Raw genomic sequence first — 18799 nt, 5'->3', positions numbered from 1 at the left:
TCTTGTTCAGCCAGGGCAAGTAAGCCCTGATACATAATGTTTTTCACCATGGATTATCCATCATATGGACATGTGCTGTTTTTTCAAGATTTCATTACTAATTTGTGAGTATTGGACAAGGTATTTGATCAATTTAAACTGTTTACAACACTGAATATGTACATGTCTTGCTTTAGTCTGACAATATTTGTGCCTTGGTTTACAGTGGACCTTATTCACTTAGTAATTTATCATAAGTTGTTGACAGTAAAATCTAAGCAAACCAACTGTAATGCATTGTGTTGTACTGTGTTTTTATGGTAAAATTCCAGCATCCACAGCTGCCAGTAATTTACTGTAAATTTGAACTTTACAATAAAATACCATAATGATATATGGTTGTGGTTTTTATCTGAGACTGTAATTAGGTTTACAGTATTTATTTTACAGTAGTTTACCGTAAACAGGTTTACAATCTGTCTCTTTTTTTAAACAGTAATTTGTTGTAAAAGTTCTCAACTGTGAATACACGAATTAAGCATACTGATCCTGAACAAATGTCAGCTCTGAGCTCATTACTGAAGTGAAACTCACAGGATGAAGCTGCCAGCAGCAGCAGAACTGGACGGAACATTTTATCTAAAAGCAGTGCTAAACTCTCAGTGACAGTGGCTGATATTTCTCTATATGTAGCTGTAAGGGAAACATTTTGCATATTCACTTACATATTATGATGGTGTTCTACAGGTTTTAATAATCACATTGAAAATAATTACAATGTTCTTTGGTGCTTAAGTTACTTTTTATTAAGTTTTTTATTTAAGTTATATATATTTAAAACTAAATAGGTAAGTTAAATTTTGTATATAAATGACAACTGTCTAATAGAAACTGAAATTAATTAAAGAAATAATTCAGGTCACAAATTATCACTGATTCATTTAGTCAGGATCTCATGCCAACAACATGTCTGTTATTAAATCTTTGTGAATGATGGAATAAGCATCTGCTTCTCTTTTTTTTTTTTTTTTTTGTTTTCAATATTCCAAAAGGAGCAAAACCCTTTATCCAGTAGACTTTGACAGGATTTCTCTAATATGTTTTGGCCTTCAATGTTTCAAATAAACCCATAATATGAAATGTCAACATTTAACACCTGCAAAAGAAATTAAAGCATTCACATAATCAATTAATCTGTAAAACTCAAATCTAGCAGAGGTTTCACATCATGATGAACAGAGGAGGATAGAATGTATTTTTTTATTCTGTTTTTATAAAATACTTCATATCTAGTGTAAATATGGTAATATGTAGCACAAATTATCCTAAATTATGAAAGATAAATCAATACTTGTCTGATAATGAGTGATAGTGAATGAGTCTCATACAGAATGCAGTTTGTGGATTCACTATTTCCACTTTATTTGTTAAACTCTGCTGCCTCCTTCAGTTGTTTCAATTATTGTACCTCACACTGTGAGAACAGACTGTGTGTTAAACACAACACACTGCTGGAAACATGCTGTATTATTCCTGAATCCACTCAGTAAACACTGATTTGAAATATTGGGGATTAATTATAGTTCAGAATAAACTATAAAATCTTTTAATAATGTTTTCTTTTTTATTTAAAAATGACTGTGTGACTGTGTTTAAAATGCTGCAAACTACTATGACTTCATTCCAATGGAAGAAAATGAAAGTGTGACTGAGATACCCAGACAATGTTCACAACATTTGTGAATAAATTGTAACAAGTGGTAACATGTAAGTCAAAGAGAACTGAAATATTTTCTTTCTTTCACCTCCATGTATCCACTGCTTCTGAAAAAGTGGGTTTGTCATGTGATTGTAGTAAATATGTGTTTTTGAATTGATGTCTAATGGAAGTATCATTGTGGTGTGTAGCAGTGTCTTCTGTCCTCATGCTGGTCATCTGCAGATACACCTGCTCTTTACTGTTGTCTCTGGAGATGGTGACCCGGCCCTGAACTGCACTGGAGTAATATTTGCTACCACTGTCATGTTATAGTTGCAATCCATTCCAGCCCTTTTCCAGGAGCCTGTCTGATCCAAGAGGCACCAAAATTAATTTCAGAGGTTGTGCAGGTCAGTTTATGAGAGTGATCAGGTTCTCTGTGTCGTGTTGTTTATTGACTCAACATTATTGGAGGAATTATTGTGAGTATCATTTGAACTCAGTTATGTGAAGTATAAACTGCTTCCAAACATGTGAAACAGGTGGAATGTTAACTGGACATTCAAACGCTTTTCATTTCTAACAGCAACATATTCATAATAATTACACTATGTAACAAATTTTTTACTTATTTCTTGTTCCTGGGAAATAAGTGTTATTTCCCCATTCTTTGTAACCCATAATGAGAAAAATCCTATCTTAGCCATGAAAGTTTTGGTTTGAACCCTGGGCAATGGGATTCTCAAATTCTCATATTTCTCTAAACATGTGAAGAGCTAAATTATACTTTCCAAAAAACCTCTTGAATTGCAATGAAATTTTAAATGTACTATAACTACCTTTATAATGAGGTAAAACTCTATGGAATGTTTCTGATAGCCACCCATTTTTCTAGAATCATCCATTGAGGAAGTTCTTGGAATAAACAAGAAATTTCCTTTTTCTGGAATATTCTAGAACTTTGAACATTTTTTTAGAGCAATTTAGATTTTTCAAGAACTTTCTAGATTATTTGGAATGTTCTGGACAGAATATTCCAGAATTTTCTATTAATTTCTGTAACTTGGGCTAATGGGCTAATTTTGAGGTTTTCGTTCTCTTAAAAGCCCAAACCCAAACTTCAAGGGGCTTAATGGCTATTTTTATTATTATTATTATTATTATTTTCCATGAAGCTGTAATTGGAAAATGTCATTCACTACCCAGGAACAAAAATTGTTACATAGTGTTATGAATTGAGTAAACTTGTATTTGTTTTTTGTTTAATTATCATCTAAACTTAGTTTAGACTGTAAAGTTTAGACTGTAAGTGTTTGTAAGGTGAGGATTAGTTACTTGGTAAAATGTTATTTAATTAAAGAAATGAATAGTGATGAGGTTTTTGTGCAGCACTGCAGCTTGTCGTGTCACTGTGTGTAACGAGTGCAGTAATACACAGCTGTGTCTTCAGTCTGCATGTTCTGTCCCCGTAAGGTCACAGTGTTACTGGAAGTGTCTCGAGAGACAACAAACTTGTCTTTAAGTGAATCTTTCTTCTCAATATTTCCATCATAGAAAATGTTGTTGATCCATTCTAAAGCTTTTCCTGCAGGTTGTCGAATCCAAGCTGTTCCATAGTGGCTGCTGCTATCAGTGATAGAAGCTCCAGACACTTTACAGGTGATGGTTAAAGTCTCTCCTGGCTTTATAAGCAGTGAGTCTGGCTGGATGAGCTCAGTAGCACAGAACACATCTGTGAAAAGAGAAAAAGAAAAGGTTGACATGTCGAACTGAAAGGATCAGATGAAATAATAAAGCTTCAATCCAAACACTCACAGGGGGCGAGAGCCAGCAGCAGCAGTGGAGCTGAAGCTAACATGTTTGTGTTGAAGGAAGACTAATGAGAAATGTTTCCTCTCTAGATCAGCACGCTGCTAATATTACAAGAGGAGATGCAGATTTGCATAAACATTCCAGAGAGGCTGTGTTGAGTGCAGCTCTGCAGCTGTTAATCACACTCACACCCTGGTTTAAACAATATCAATTTAATGTGGAAAATAATTCAGTTTTTTCTTTGTATTATTAATGATATGGATGTTTTGTGATGTAATTAACAGTTCCTGTGATGGTCAGAATGAAAACTGATCTATTTCCAGTTCATTCAAATTAATCTGAATCTGTGCCATAATACATGAAAATAATAATTAGAAAAACAATCCTTTGTCATTATCAGTCATGTGTAGGCTGCACTCTATAGAATAACATTAACACAGAAATGATTCTCAGGTCAAATTTAACTCTCCCATGGTGAAATATTGCAGTGTTTTCTGAACAGCATGAACTACATTTAACATTATAATCAAACATTATAATCAAACCGTTCAACAGAACATGATGTTCAGAACCAAAAAACTTCCTAAAGCTGAACAAGTGACTGAATACATTATCATGATTGTCTCATATCAAGCAATTAGATTATTATTTACAGTATATATATCCTTACACCTCTAATTCCAGTAGTTTTGGTTCTCTATTTATGAGAACACAGACATTTGTTCTCTTGTGGACTCCTGAACACATAAAACCTGCAGATGCAGACGGAGAAATTTAGCTGCAATTTATTTAGAGTCATTTAGAGAACCCAAATATGAACATTGTTGAAGCTGTTAAAGCCAAACTTACAGTATAAAAGTACAGATATAATGGGTGATCAGAAATGGTATCACAGTCTGAATGCTGCAGCAAAGATTGCGGCTTGTCATTGTATATCCACTTATCATACAAGAGATCTTCACAGTTTCTCCAGGTCTCTTCACCACAGCAGAAGACTGGTCCAGTCTCATCTCAGCACCTGCCATATAGAATGATAAAAAATAGTCATTAATGCATTAAATCTTACACTGAGTGGGTGTATGAGTAAGTCTCAGATACCTTGTGTTAAAAGGAGTATAAAATGCACTGCTGAATGACACTGAGCCCCAAAACCTGGTGATAGTTCTGTAATTTTCTTAGGTGATTAAGAGCTTCAGCTGAGCAAGAAGCTGATTTTTATGCAGAACAAATAGACATCCTTTTAACCAATAGACTCAGGTCTGTATTTTGGACATCCACAGGCTGATTTTGCATGAGCTGAGGAGCTTAGTGGCTGTGTTTAATAACTGGTGTACATTCCAAATCAATTCAATTCAAAATGTATTATATAGTACCTAACAACTACCATGTGCTGAACAAAGTGCAAATTACAAATTATAGTAATAAATTTTCAGATAACAAAAGTAGTAAATAAAAAGAAAGCACTAAAAAGCAGGAAACAGGAGACTAAGTAGACCCTCTACTACAAAACAAAGGCTTTGGTGAATAAATATGTCTTTAGTTTAGATTTGAAGTTCAAGAAATCCCTTTCAGAAGTAAGAGCAGGAGGGAGGGAATTCCAAAGATTAGGAGCTGCCACAGAGAAAGCAGTCGCCCCACGATTCAAGATTTTATATTGAATTCTGTAAGGTACTGGGAGCCAGTGGAGAGAAGAAAGGACCGGGGTGATGTGTGCACGCTTATTGGTACCAGTTAAAAGCCGTGCTGCAGCATTCTGAACCAGTTGTAGGCGATGAAGGCTAGGTAATGTGTAAATAAAGAGCGTTACAGTAATCCAATCTGGAGCTTATAAAAGTGTGAAGAAGCTTGTTTTGACAACTGAGGTTACTTGCTTCACAAAATGCAAATTGTTGTCAAATATGACACCCAGGTTGTGAAAGGTTAAGATTGCAGACTGCTCATGCGAACCAAATAATATGCATTCATTCATACTTATTCTCATTAAGACTTAGAAAATTACTAACCAGCTAATATTTAATGTCAGATAAACAGCTGGGCAAGGACTGGACTGCACTAAGTGAATCTGGTTTTAAAGGAACATAATTGGATGTCATCAGCATAGAAGTGAAATGAAATATTGTATTTCCTGATGATATTACCAAGAGGTAGCATATATAGAGAGAACAACACCGGGCCAAGTATCGATCCCTGAGGTACACCATAGAGTTGAGGGATGCTCAAAGATTATATGTCACCCCATCTCACAGAAAAACTCCTGTTTGAAGTGTAAGACCTGAACCAATGAAGCCCTGAACCCCGGATTCCAACCAGGTTATTTACTGTAGATGGGGTTATTTAGAGGTTATCAAGATGGGTTTTTTTTAAGAGTGTAGTGACAATAGCATGTTTAAAAGCATCAGGCACATCACCCAACCTAAGACAATCATTAAAAAGCCTACAAGGCAAGGATCCATGCAACGATAAACCTCTTTTATTAGTCTGGACAGTAAAACATCTAAAGGGGATGATGTCGGCCTTAAGGAGGAAACAATGTCAGAGAGAGTGGAGAGAGAAACGAGATCGAAATGTTCAAAAACAGCTGAGTACAGAGGAGCCTTGGAGCTCTCAGGGACCTGTCCTATGAGGCCCTTTCTCACTGATGCTATTTTGTCAACAAAATATTTCATAAATGTTCACGAGAATCTTTGGAAATCATGGCAGGACGAGTTAGTTGAGGATGAATTACAGAACTTCTTTAAATTGAAAAGAACTTGTGGGCGGTGACAGTTACAGTTGATCATTGTCGACAAATACTCAGATTTTGCTGTTTTTACGGCATCCTGGTACTGTGCCAAAGTGAGAAATGACATCGAACAGAACTGGGAAATGGTCCGAAAAGCAGGAATCACCCACATCCCCACACCGACGTCACTAGGTCTAAGGTGTGTCCCATTACGTATGTTGGCACTTTAACAGACTGAGTTAGTGTAACAGGCATGCCAGCCCCAGCAGCACTTTCCCGCTCTCAGTCACCTGACTATTAAGCGTGCCACCTGCACCCAATCTTCCCGGCGTCTATTTAAAGCCCTCACCCGCCAGTGGTCAGCGGCGAGCATTAAGACTGTTAGACGTATGCGCCGTAAGTCAGTTTCTTGCCTTTGCGAAACGGCACATTTTGCCTGGCTGCATTAGTTTTGTCTTTGCCTGAGTTACGTTCTACCTTCTGCCTGCGTTGTCTTAATGAAGTGGCTTTTGATTTTCTCTCTGCCTACCGAGTGCTTCCCTTACAGTAAGGTTGAAAGAGTCCAATAAATTATTAAAATCAACAGAAAAGCTATTATTCGGACAGCATACAAGAATATTAAAATCCCCACAGATAATCAGTTTATCATAATTTATAGTTACATTAGATCAAAAATCAACAAACTCCTGAATGAAATCGGAGGAATATTTAGGCGGCCGGTAAATGAGAGCAAGAAGAATCATTAATGACAGAAACTAACAGCTCAAAGCTCACATACTCACGACTCACGGTTGCTGTACCACTTTTGTAGTCACAGCGGAAGCGCATCCGAGTCACTCAGCACAGGCTAAAGACAACGATAGCTACAGCCTAGGGATGAGGGGTGAATGAATTTCTCCCACTGTATCAATCCACCTGGAAGCTGTGTTAGAGGGCAGAGCGATGAGGACGATCTCGGGTAAGATTTTAGTCTTACCAGCACTCTTCCTCGCTTGCCTCGGCGGTGATGTCGTCTCCTCCTTAGATCAACTGGGAAGAGAGTTTCAGCCTGCATAATTGTTTAATTAATTCCCACCCTCACTCGGAACAGCTTTGGACATGAGCGAGGCAGGTATGTTGCAAATGGGTTCTGTAGTAAAGTGCTAAAATGTAGCAGATTAAGTTAAGGTTTTGGTTAATATCTGTGGACAACATGTTTTTATGTCGGACTAAGTCACATAATGTGCTTAATTGTTGCTAGTTGTATGTATATTTAGAGTTTAGTGTTAATGAGCTGTATTAATTCTACATCAGTTGCCGCAGGTATATTTGTCGCAACCTGACAGATGTAACGGCAGATCCGTGACTGTGTGAAAGTCCCCAGGTGGCTCTGTCCACGGCTGTCTCCTGGTCACAGGCTGTCCACGCAGATCCATCCACAGCATCCACAGTGAGCACCACCAAGCGATGAGACTCAGACCAGGGGTAGAGCCAGTGGTCACACTGGAACTTGGAACACTTGGAGCTCGGGAGTGGGACATATAGCTCAACAGAGAAAGACAAAGAAGTTTCAGGTACTTTTGGTTATCATTATTACAAAGATGTGGTACTGAGTGACCCTCAGCTCCATCAAATTCTTTGATTCAGTCGTGTGTGACAAACTTCTGGTGAGCAAGAAACCGATAGCAGGGTAAATTTGCATAAACATCCTTCAGCTGTTAGATTTCATAGTATCATGAATCCTACTTGAAAACAAGTGTGCTGCTGCCCCCTACAGATGATTTTTATATTTAGGAGTTTGTAGTAGAGATGCTGCAGAATGCATGTTACATTTCATGTGATCTCTTGTCAGGTTCTGTGCTGCTGAACAGACTCTGTGTTTCTAAATTCAGGAATTAACCATTGACCTGTAGTGTTCCTGCAGCTGGTATCACTTATAGGAGGAGTAAAAGCATGAATAGTACAGTATATAGTCACAACTAGTCATCAGAATCATTGTCCTAGAGCTGATTTGCCTCGAGTCAAATAAGTAAAGACATCATAATGTGATGTATAACATGGGGATTATTAATTAATAACTGCTAGAAAAATTGAAATAAAGAGGAAGATCTGAGTGTGAAAAGATATTCTTCATAATAAATGTCTCTGGGGTGCAGCTTCCTGCTGAGGGAATATTTACAGCTCATGAGGACGTGCTTGTGTAAGTTTTTGTACAGCTCTGGAGTCTGTTGTCAGTGTGAGTCTCGTGCACAGTAATAAACTGCCGTGTCTTCAGCTTTCAGACTCTTCACTTCTAGGTACAGCATGTTTTTACTGGTGTCTTTAGTGATGGAGAACTGGCCCTGCAGTGACTGAGCGAATGTAGTGCCAGAGCCAGTGTCAATGTATCCGATCCACTCCAGTCCTTGTCCTGGTTTCTGACGGATCCAGTGCATGTAGTAGCTGCTCATTGAGAATCCAGACACAGTACATGACAGTGACCGACTCTCCAGGTTTCTTTACCACAGAAGCTGAGGACGTCAGGGACTGTACATAGGAATCTGGAAGAAAAGAGCACAACTAGGTAATGTTATCTTGTAATGATTCTAATGCTAGTAATCGTCACATGAAAAAACAAACTTACATGAAATGAGTATCAATAAAATACTGTCCTAAAATCATCCTTCTCTGAGTTCTGTTTCACCCAGATTTAAAGTGTATGGGAGTGTTATCTATCACAGAGCTCACTGGAAACTAGAGCAGCCAAGAACATGCTGTTTATACACGACTCTATTTGAATAGGGAGTGTCCATGACCACTATGGAGGTGTTCAATCCACAACCACACACTGCTCACTGTATAGCTGAACTATATTATATTTAAGTCTGCATTTTGATTTTTCTTTCCAGAAAATTATAGCAAACAGGGTTTAGATGATGGCAAACAAGGGCTAGATTATGGCCGCCCTTTAACTGACCGCACTATCGCTGATCTGCATCAGTCAAGCTCTTGTTTCTCTGCATGTTTAGTTGCATTGTCACAATTCAAAATGTAATTTATAAAAACAGCAATCTGTATTTCACAAACAAAGCACAGTGCTTTACATCTGACTTCAGTAAATAAATGCTTAGGAGTCCTTAACTTATGTGAGCTGACACTTTTGAGGGCTAACAGCTAATCAAATGAATCAGTGGTCATTTAAGTCATTTATAACCATGTCTTTATGATGGAGGTTGTTGTTTACTGTGTCCAACTCTGTCATCTGAAGAGAAAAATTAAACCTCTTCCAAAAATACTGTATATGTGAAGTTAATAAATTCACATACTTATTAAAATGTTCTTTGGTGTAAAATTAAATTTGGTCTTAAGTTAAATTTATAAGTAAATGCTGTTTAATTGTGAACTGGTGAGAATGTTTTTCAGTCTTAATGTTTTTTGTACAAATACATAGATTATGAAAACATGAGCTCAGTGTATGATTACACTACATGTGTTTTTGTAATGACACTTGTCTTGGAAATGCATCAGTGTGGTCTCCGTGCACAGTAATACACAGCTGTGTCTTCAGTCTGCATGTTCTGTCCTCTCAGTCACCGTGCTGCTGGAGGCATCTTTAGAAATACTGAACCTGCTTTTTAGAGACTCTTTATGAATAATGCTTCCACCCCCCCAAATGTCATTTATCCATTCCAGAGTTTTCCCTGCAGGTTGTCGAATCCAACCTGTGGTGTAGCTGTTATCAGTAACTGAGTAACCGGATACTTTACAGCTGAGGGTTAAAGAATCTCCAGGCTTTAACATCACTGAGGTGTCCTGAGTGAGCTCTACTGCACATTCCACATCTGAAAAAAGAGATGTCACAATTTCAGTAAAAATGTATGTACAGTAGGTTATAACTGCAGTAATTTACTAGCAGCTGAGTTCATTACTGAAGTGAAACTCACAGGATGAAGCTGCCAGCAGCAGCAGAACTGGAAGGAACATCTTTTATCTAAAAGCAGTGCTAAACTCTCCAGAGCCCACAGTGACCGTGGCTGATATTTCTCTAGATGGAGCTGTAAGGGGAACATTTTGTATATTCATTTACATATGATGGTGTTGTGCAGGTTTTAATAATCACAGTGGAAATGGTCTTCTGTTTTTAAATTAGTTTGCATTTGTTTAAGAATGAATATTTAAGTTAAATGTTTAGTGTATAGTAGGTAAATGACTTTCAACATATGATTTTAAAATGTTTCCATAGTTCTAAAGTCACACTGGTGTGTGTGTGTCAGTCAGAGACACTGTAAATAGTTTGGTTCTTTGACCTTGATGAATTCTCGATGAAAATGTGGGTTTGTCATGTGACTGTAGCAAGGATGTGTTTTTGTACTGATGTCTAAGGGTAAAGTGTCACTGTGTATCAAGTGCAGTAATAAACTGCAGTGTCTTCTGTCCTCATGCTGTTCATCTGCAGATACACCTGCTTCTTACTGTTGTCTCTGGAGATGGTGAAGTGTCCCTTAACAGCGCTAGAGTAATGTGACTACTGCCACTTGAGATATATGCAACAAGTTCCAGTCCTTTTCCAGGCACCTGTCTGAGCCAAGAGATGTAATAGCCACTAATGTCTAATCCAGAGGCTGTGCAGGTCAGTTTGAGACTGATCAGGTTTGATGTTCCCTGGATCAGTGTCTGACTGCAGGAATCTGAAAAAGAATAGGAGACATTAACGTTAAAAAAAGAATGAAAGAAAAAGATTTTTTTTTTTAAAATAATGTAATAATACTAACATTGAATGAAGATTGCTAGAGTAAAGTAACTCAAAACACTGCCTAGTCCCATCTCAAAGAATTAAAATGATTCCTGCTGCTGTAAATGAACACAAACTGCTGGTATGTTGTTGGGCTGAATGTTTCAGCATAAATGGTTCAAATGCAGGACTTCATTTGCATGACACACCCACTAGAGATATAAAAACATTCACAGAGGAACAGCTGAGATGAGAAAAAGCTTCCTGTAAGACTCTGGGTGTGTTTCATGCTGTCAGGTTCATCACTGCTCTTTACATCTCATGTATTTTTAGTCCATCACTGTGTATCATTGTAACTGAAGCTGAGTGTGTAATAATGAGCAGTTAAAGATGGTTTCGTTCACAAAGACTGTCCTCTCTATGCATCAGAAATCAGTAACAGTCCTGTATTGAGAATAATTTCACCTTTATCTAAAAATACAGCAGAAGCAGAAGACCTCAGTGACAATAGGTAAGGAATAAAACACATGGAGGCATGATGTTACTATATGAAAATAATCAAGGACAGAGTGATGGGATACAGTAGCATGTGTGTTTATTAACTGAACATTATTGGAGGAATTATTGTGAGTATCATTTGAACTTAGTTATATGAAGTAAAAACTGCTTTCAAACATGTGAAACAGGTGGAATGTTAACTGGACATTCAGACGCTTTTCATTTCAAACAGCAACATATTCTTCATAACAATGAACTGAGTAAACTTTTGTATTAGTTTTTGTTAAATTATTAGCTGAGTGTTTAGACTGTAAGTGTTTGTAATGTGGGAATTTGTTACTAGGTAAATGTTTGTTTAATTAAAGAAGTGAATAGTGATGAGGTTTTTGTGCAGCACTGCAGCTTGTCGTCTCACTGTGTGTAACGAGCGCAGTAATACACAGCTGTGTCTTCAGTCTGCATGTTCTGTCCCCGTAAGGTCACAGTGTTACTGGAAGTGTCTCGAGAGATGACAAACTTCTTTAAGTGAATCTTTTTGACGAATATCACCATCATAATAAATTAAATTGATCCATTCTAAAGCTTTTCCTGCAGGTTGTCGAATCCAAGCTGTTCCATAGTGGCTGCTGCTATCAGTGATAGAAGCTCCAGACACTTTACAGGTGATGGTTAAAGTCTCTCCTGGCTTTATAAGCAGTGAGTCTGGCTGGATGAGCTCAGTAGCACAGAACACATCTGTGAAAAGAGAAAAAGAAAAGGTTGACATGTCGAACTGAAAGGATCAGATGAAATAAAGCTTCAATCCAAACACTCACAGGGGGCGAGAGCCAGCAGCAGCAGTGGAGCTGAAGCTAACATGTTTGTGTTGAAGGAAGACTAATGAGAAGTGTTTCCTCTCTAGATCAGCACGCTGCTAATATTACAAGAGGAGATGCAGATTTGCATAAACATTCCAGAGAGGCTGTGTTGATTGCAGCTGTTAATCACACTCACACCCTGTTTTGCCTCAATATCAGTTTAATGTTTAATAATGGATTTAATAAAGGAAATTGGTTCATTTGTTTGATATTATTACTAATGATATGTGTTGTAATTATTGGTTTCTGTGATGGTCAGGTTGAAAATCTCTGCCATAATACATGAAAATAATAATAATTAGATAAACAATCCTTTATGTCGTTATCAGTCATGTGTAAGCTGCACTCTAGAGAATTACATTAACACAAATTATTCTCATGTCAAATTTGACTCTGACGTGGTGAAATACTGCAGTGTTTTCTGAACAGTATGAACTACATTTAACATTATAATCAAACCGTTCAATAGAACATGATGTTCATTCTGGTATAGTCTGCCCTCTAGAGGCTTTAACTGATGAATCCAGAGAGAAATAGCTGAGAAGATTCTAGATCAGGTGTTTTAAAAAAGAAGAATTGTAATCTCTAGTGAGCAGAAGACAAAGCTGAAATCTAATATCCATCAACAACTCAACAGTGAAACTGTTTTCTATACTTCTTATTATTCAAAAGACTAAAATGATTTACTTCAAGAAATTGATTCAGTAATCAAACAGGTGACTTGTCTTCTCTAAATTGCCCCTAGGTGTGAATGAGTGTGTGAATGTGTAACATGTCCAGGCTGTACACTCAGTGTTCCTGAAATGGACTCTGGCTCCAGCACTCTGACCCGAATAACACAGTTCCTAAAATATGAACGAGTGAATATATAATCATGATTATTGTCTCATGATACTAAGCAATTATATTTTTATTTACAGTATATATATATCCTTACACCTCTAATTCCTGTAGTTTTGGTTCTCTATTTATGAGAGCTGAGACATTTGATCTCATGTGGACTCCTGAACACATAAAACCTGCAGATGCAGAGGGAGAAATTTATCTGCAAATTATTTAGAGTCATTTAGAGAACCAGAATATGAACATTGTTAAATTTAAACTTACAGTATAAAAGTACAGATATAATGGGTGATCAGAAATTGTATCACTTTGTCTTTAGAGAGTCTGAATGGTAGGTAAGAATAATACACATTTATTTATTTCTGGATTGTAATATAATCAGTTGTAAACAAACTCTAACTGAGCTTTTCAATAACCTTAGGACATAATAGATAAATGATAACAGTACATGTGACTTGTTCAAAATAAGCACTGTGTGAAAATGTGTGTCTGGTTTTAGTACAGCTGCTTCCTCAGATGCAGTCACTGTGGCTTCTTGGGCACAGTAATATAGAATATCCACTTATCTTACAAGAGATCTTCACAGTTTCTCCAGGTCTCTTTACCACAGCAGGAGACTGGTCCAGTCTGATCTCATCACTGCAAAAACCTGCCGTATAAAACTATCAAAAGTAATTATTAATGCATTAAATCTTACACTGAGTGGAAAATGTATGAGTAAGTCTCAGATACCTTGTGTTAAGAGGAGTATAAAAATGCTCTGCTGAATGATTCTGAGCCCCATAATCAAACTTGGTGATGGTTCTGTAATTCACTTGAGCTTCGGCTGAGCAACAAGCTGATTTTTATGCAGAGCAAATAATATTGATTTTTTTGCAGAGCAAATAAGATTTGCATCGACATCTTCTTAACCAATAGAGTCAGATCTGTAATCTGGACATCCACAGGCTGGTTTTGGAGGAGCCGAGGAAAAAAACGCTGTCACCTTTTACAGTTTGCCAGTTCAGCTTAGTGGCTGTGTTTAATAACTGGTGTACATGCAAGTAAGAGATGAGAGTTCTTGTAACTTTTGCGTCACTTTGAATATTAATATTAATAGAAATAGAAAATTTAATTATTAATTAATTAATTATTTAATTATTAATAAACAGAAAGTATTTTATTTAATGAATAGATCAGTGAATGATTAACCGTTTATTCCACATGGGAATGCTTAATATAAATGATCCAATTTGCTCAGATTTTTTTAAGGCACCGTCTGTATAGGTTATCAATTCAAAGGCTCTTTATGTCTACATAAATCGTTCAAACTGATATATTGTGTGTGTTATTGCTGTTGTTATTTAGAGGATTCCTCTGCTCCTAGTTTTTTTTTTTTTTTTAGATAAAACCCATGTCTTTTCTTGTTCCAGAAAAAGTTTCCTGTAAAATCAAGTTGATGAGTTTTCAGTAGAAGTGAGCTGCTGCCATCAACAGGTGCAAAAACTATTATAATAAAAATGTTTTCTCTTTTTTTGTTTCTCATTTTTGTGTTTTGTACTGAGCTGAGTGTGTGGAGCTTCTACAACTGATACCAATATCCACTTCAACAACTTGCACAATTGGATCCTGCGCTTCATTTTGTCTTTGAGATTAGTGCCACCACCATCACACATACACTACTCACAAAAACTTAAGGATATTCAGCTTTCGGGTGAAATTTCAGGATGCACCTAAAATGCACTATAACCTTTACAGGTGAACTTAATTTGACCTTCTCTACACTTTTGAATGCACATGTCCAACTGTTGACTGGAAGAGTCACAGAAAGTCATAGAAGTGGACGTCCTTTGGCCACATCCCACGCTGATGACCGCTTCATTGTGAACAGTGCCCTGCGAAACCAGATGATGAATGTCACTCAACTCCAGGCACATTTAAGGGAGGTGAGAGGCAACCAAGTGTCACGTCAGACCATTCGAAACCGTTTACATCAGCGTGGTCTGCGTGCTAGACGACCTGCATGGGCCAGGGAGCATTTACGCTAGACGAGGGGCCAGTGGATCCACTGCAGTCCATGTCCTGGTTTTGGATCCAGTGCAACCAGCTAAGGGAGAGTCCAGACACGGTGCAGGACAGAGTGACCGATTCTCCTGGTTTCTTCACCACAGAAGCAGATGAGGTCAGGGACTGTCCATAAGAATCTGAAAAGAAGGGAGTTATGAATTAAATGTTATATTGCTGAGAGAAACAGTATTGAGAAAATATTTAAATTTCCTAGTGAGGATCATGTGAAACGTACATGATATTAGCGCAAATAAAATACAGTATCCTAAAATCATTCTCACAGTTCACATACACACAATTTTAAAATGTATAAGTGTTATCAAAGAGCACACTGATGACCAGACCATCCACGAACATGCTGTTTATACCTGAATCTATTTGAATAGGGCGTGTCCATGACCAGTATAGAGGCAATAAATCCTGAGACTCAAGATAAAGATGCACTAATCAGTGGAATTACTGAGGGAAATGTGTCAAGTGGTGTGTGACTCTTTTAATTTTGTAAAAATGTGTTTATATATTTTTATTTATTAGGTTTTGGAGTGGATGAAAACTGACATGACGTGTTGCTTAGTTTAGTTAATCTTGCCAATGTAATAATCCATGAGACACCAAATATTATTTACATACATAACATCTTCATATAGATACATAACATCTTTATATTAAGCACAAAATAAAACACAGTAAAAATGTTAGGTGTGTATAATATATTGCAGTGTTGACTTCTAGAGGCTTTACATCTGTTTGACTGAGTTTTGGTGAAAGAGAGGGTTTTTCCCCATTATAATGTATTACTTGTTAATTTGATCATCCTTGCATTTTTATTGATGATGTTTTTGTACACCTCTAGCACTGAGCTGTACAGCTGTGTCTGTCTTTGCACAGTAGTAAACAGCCGTGTCCTCTGACACCAGGCTGCTGATATCTAAGTAAAGCACATTGTTGCTCGTGTCTCTGGAGATGCTGAAACGAGTTTTAAAGGAAGCTCCATAGTTTATGCTTCCACCACCCCATATGGTCCCGATCCACTCTAAGCCTTTTCCTGGAGCTTGCTTGATCCAGACTGTTCCATAGTCAGTGAGGGCATAGCCAGAAATCTGACAGGACAACTTCACGGAGGCTCCGGGAGATTTAGCCTCATCAGGAGACGAGGTCAGACTGATGCAACACACATCTGAAAAGAGGAGAGTGGACTCAACACAGACTGAAATATTTATCATATAAAAAGCTGAGTATGATGTTAGAGACATGTTTACTCACAAGGAACAAAAGATATCAGAAGAAGAAGAAAAGACCAGCTCATGATTCCTCTGCTGTACGCAACTAAACACAGAGGCTGCCATGTACATGCAGTGTATTTATATCTGCCTGGGAACTGGGAAATTTGCATGAATTTTATGTTTTTTTTCCTAGTTATTATGGCAGTCTTCCTATAGTACATAATTTCTTTAAACATTTTTCATCAAATTGTGTAAACAAATGAACAAATAAATGATTTAACAAATGTAACCAGAATATATTGAGCCCACTTGCAAAGGAAAGAAAAGTTTATCACCATTTATTATCATTTTGCTTTCATTTTTGTCTTCAGCCTTAATCACCAGCCAGAGATAATTATAAGAAAATGGATGAGAATTTTTGAATGAGAACTATTGAGAGTTAGTTAAGTTTGAGAAAAGATGAAAAGAAACTGAGAACTAAAATATCTAATAAATGTCTCTGGGGTGCAGGTCCCTGCTGAGGGAATATTTACAGCTCAGGAGGATGTGCTTGTATACGTTTCTGAAGTCTTTTGTGTCAGTGTGGCTGTCGTGGACAGTTATATCTGTCCATCACTGAACATAAACAGGTTAAAATTTGGGTTGTTGTGTCACAGTAACTCGTCTTGGAGCACATGGCCCGCTAAAGCCCCTTCCTGAAACAGACACTGACACTGAGCACAACTGATAAAAGAAACCAATTTGTTTTGTGGTTGTTTCATAATATTACTTTAATATTAAAAGTACAAAATGTTGTATTGAATTCGTAAAAATGTCATTATTTTCAAAATGCTGTGATAAAGGAGTAAAACACATCGGGACATGCTGTCATTGTTACAGGACAGTTCAGAATATACAGGTAAGATCAAGCTTTAGAGAAGGGTTTGAGTGTTTTTGTGTAATTTTGAAAACTTTCCAATTAATTCTTTGTCTTGTTTTCTTTCTCTTTTCCTGGCCATGCCTAAAATCTTCTTCCCCCTTCATTCCTTCACTTTCTTTCAGCTTTTGTTTTCAGTTCCAGTTTTAAACAAATGCATATCAACATACGATACAAGTCACCCCTGTACAAGGGGATGTGACAAGTGGCTGCCTTTAATTATCCTTCCGGGCAGGTGCAGGCAATCCAAATTAATGAGCCCGGAGAATTCTGGGTAACCGAGTTCACACGGCTGCACTCACTATACACATAAATATAAACTGTAAACATTTCACACATGCAAAAAAAATGCTACAGAGTAGGTGTAAATCTCAGGTAATATGTAATAATCCTAATTTGTGAAAAATAATCAGATATTTGTCTGATAATGAGTGATAGTGAATGAGTCTCATACAGAATACAGTTTGTGGATTCACTTTTTTCACTTTATTTGTTAAACTCTGCTGCCTCCTTCAGTTGTTTCAATTATTGCACCTCACATTGTGAGAACAGACTGTGTGTTAAACACAACACACTGCTGGAAACATGCTGTATTATTCCTGAATCTACTCAGTAAACACTGATTCCAACTGTTGGTTAAAAATCCTGTAATATGAAAACTCTTTCAATAATGTTTTCTTTTTTATGCAACTTTGTATGACTGTTTTAAAATGCTGAAAATTATTACAATTTTATTCCAGTGAAAGAAAGTGAAAGTGTGACTGAGATGATTTATTAGTTGCATTGAGAGGATGTGTGTAACATGTCTCATAAGGTTTTTGTAAGAGGAATCCACTATTCTGTCTCACTGTGGTTCACGAGCGCAGTAATACACAGCTGTGTCTTCAGTCTGCATGTTCTGTCCTCCAATTGTTATTGTGTTAGTAGAAGTGTCTCTGGAGATGCTGAACTTATTTTTCAGTTTGTCACTGTAAGCTGTACTCCCACCACTATAGATGATTCCAATCCACTCCAGAGCTTTTCCTGCAGGTTGTCGGATCCAAGCTGTTTCATCGCTTGTAACTGAATATGAAACCTTGCAGTGGATGGAGAGACTCTGGCCTGGCTGGACTGTCATGGAAGCAGGCTGAGTCAGTTCCACACCATGTACATCTGTGGAGGAAAACACATGGTGATATCTCACACAATATCTGCTGCACCTTTATTCTTCATCTAATAAATGAATGAATTTGATAAAGCACTCACAAGAAGCAGCTGCCAGCAGGAGCAGTAGAGATGTAGAGAACATGGTGTGTGTTGTTTGTACTGGAGTCTTCTCTGTTCTCCAAAGTTTAACAGACACCATCACATCATATAAATAGAGTGAGATCCAGCTCTGATGCTTGGATTTGCTTATCTGCTGATGATGGGAGGAGAATGTATCTGAAATGTATTTAAATCATCAGGAGGAGATTCATCTCATGAAGTACTGTATGTGTGGGTTTAGAATTGGGAGAAAAACTCTTATAAAGATG

The 18799-nt window shown here is 37.3% G+C and overlaps 1 pseudogene and 2 gene segments (V, D, J or C); all 3 read right to left on the bottom strand.

Moving 5' to 3' along the window:
• Window positions 1-3084: 3084 nt before the first annotated feature.
• On the bottom strand, window positions 3085-3536 carry LOC131364225 (immunoglobulin heavy variable 4-39-like). The segment is given in 2 exon segments: window positions 3085-3410; window positions 3494-3536. Coding segments are annotated over 2 exon segments (369 nt in total).
• A 6009-nt stretch (window positions 3537-9545) lies between these two features.
• LOC131342404 (Ig heavy chain V region 914-like) lies at window positions 9546-10154 on the bottom strand (annotated as a pseudogene).
• A 5770-nt stretch (window positions 10155-15924) lies between these two features.
• LOC131342432 (Ig heavy chain V region 914-like) lies at window positions 15925-18573 on the bottom strand. The segment is given in 2 exon segments: window positions 15925-16323; window positions 18531-18573. Coding segments are annotated over 2 exon segments (396 nt in total).
• Between the last annotated feature and the right edge of the window lie 226 nt (window positions 18574-18799).

Source organism: Hemibagrus wyckioides, linkage group LG02, assembly GCF_019097595.1.
Source record: "Hemibagrus wyckioides isolate EC202008001 linkage group LG02, SWU_Hwy_1.0, whole genome shotgun sequence".
Lineage (NCBI taxonomy): Eukaryota > Metazoa > Chordata > Actinopteri > Siluriformes > Bagridae > Hemibagrus > Hemibagrus wyckioides.
Note: the sequence above shows the minus strand (reverse complement) of the source record. Positions and strands in the feature narration are given on the sequence as shown.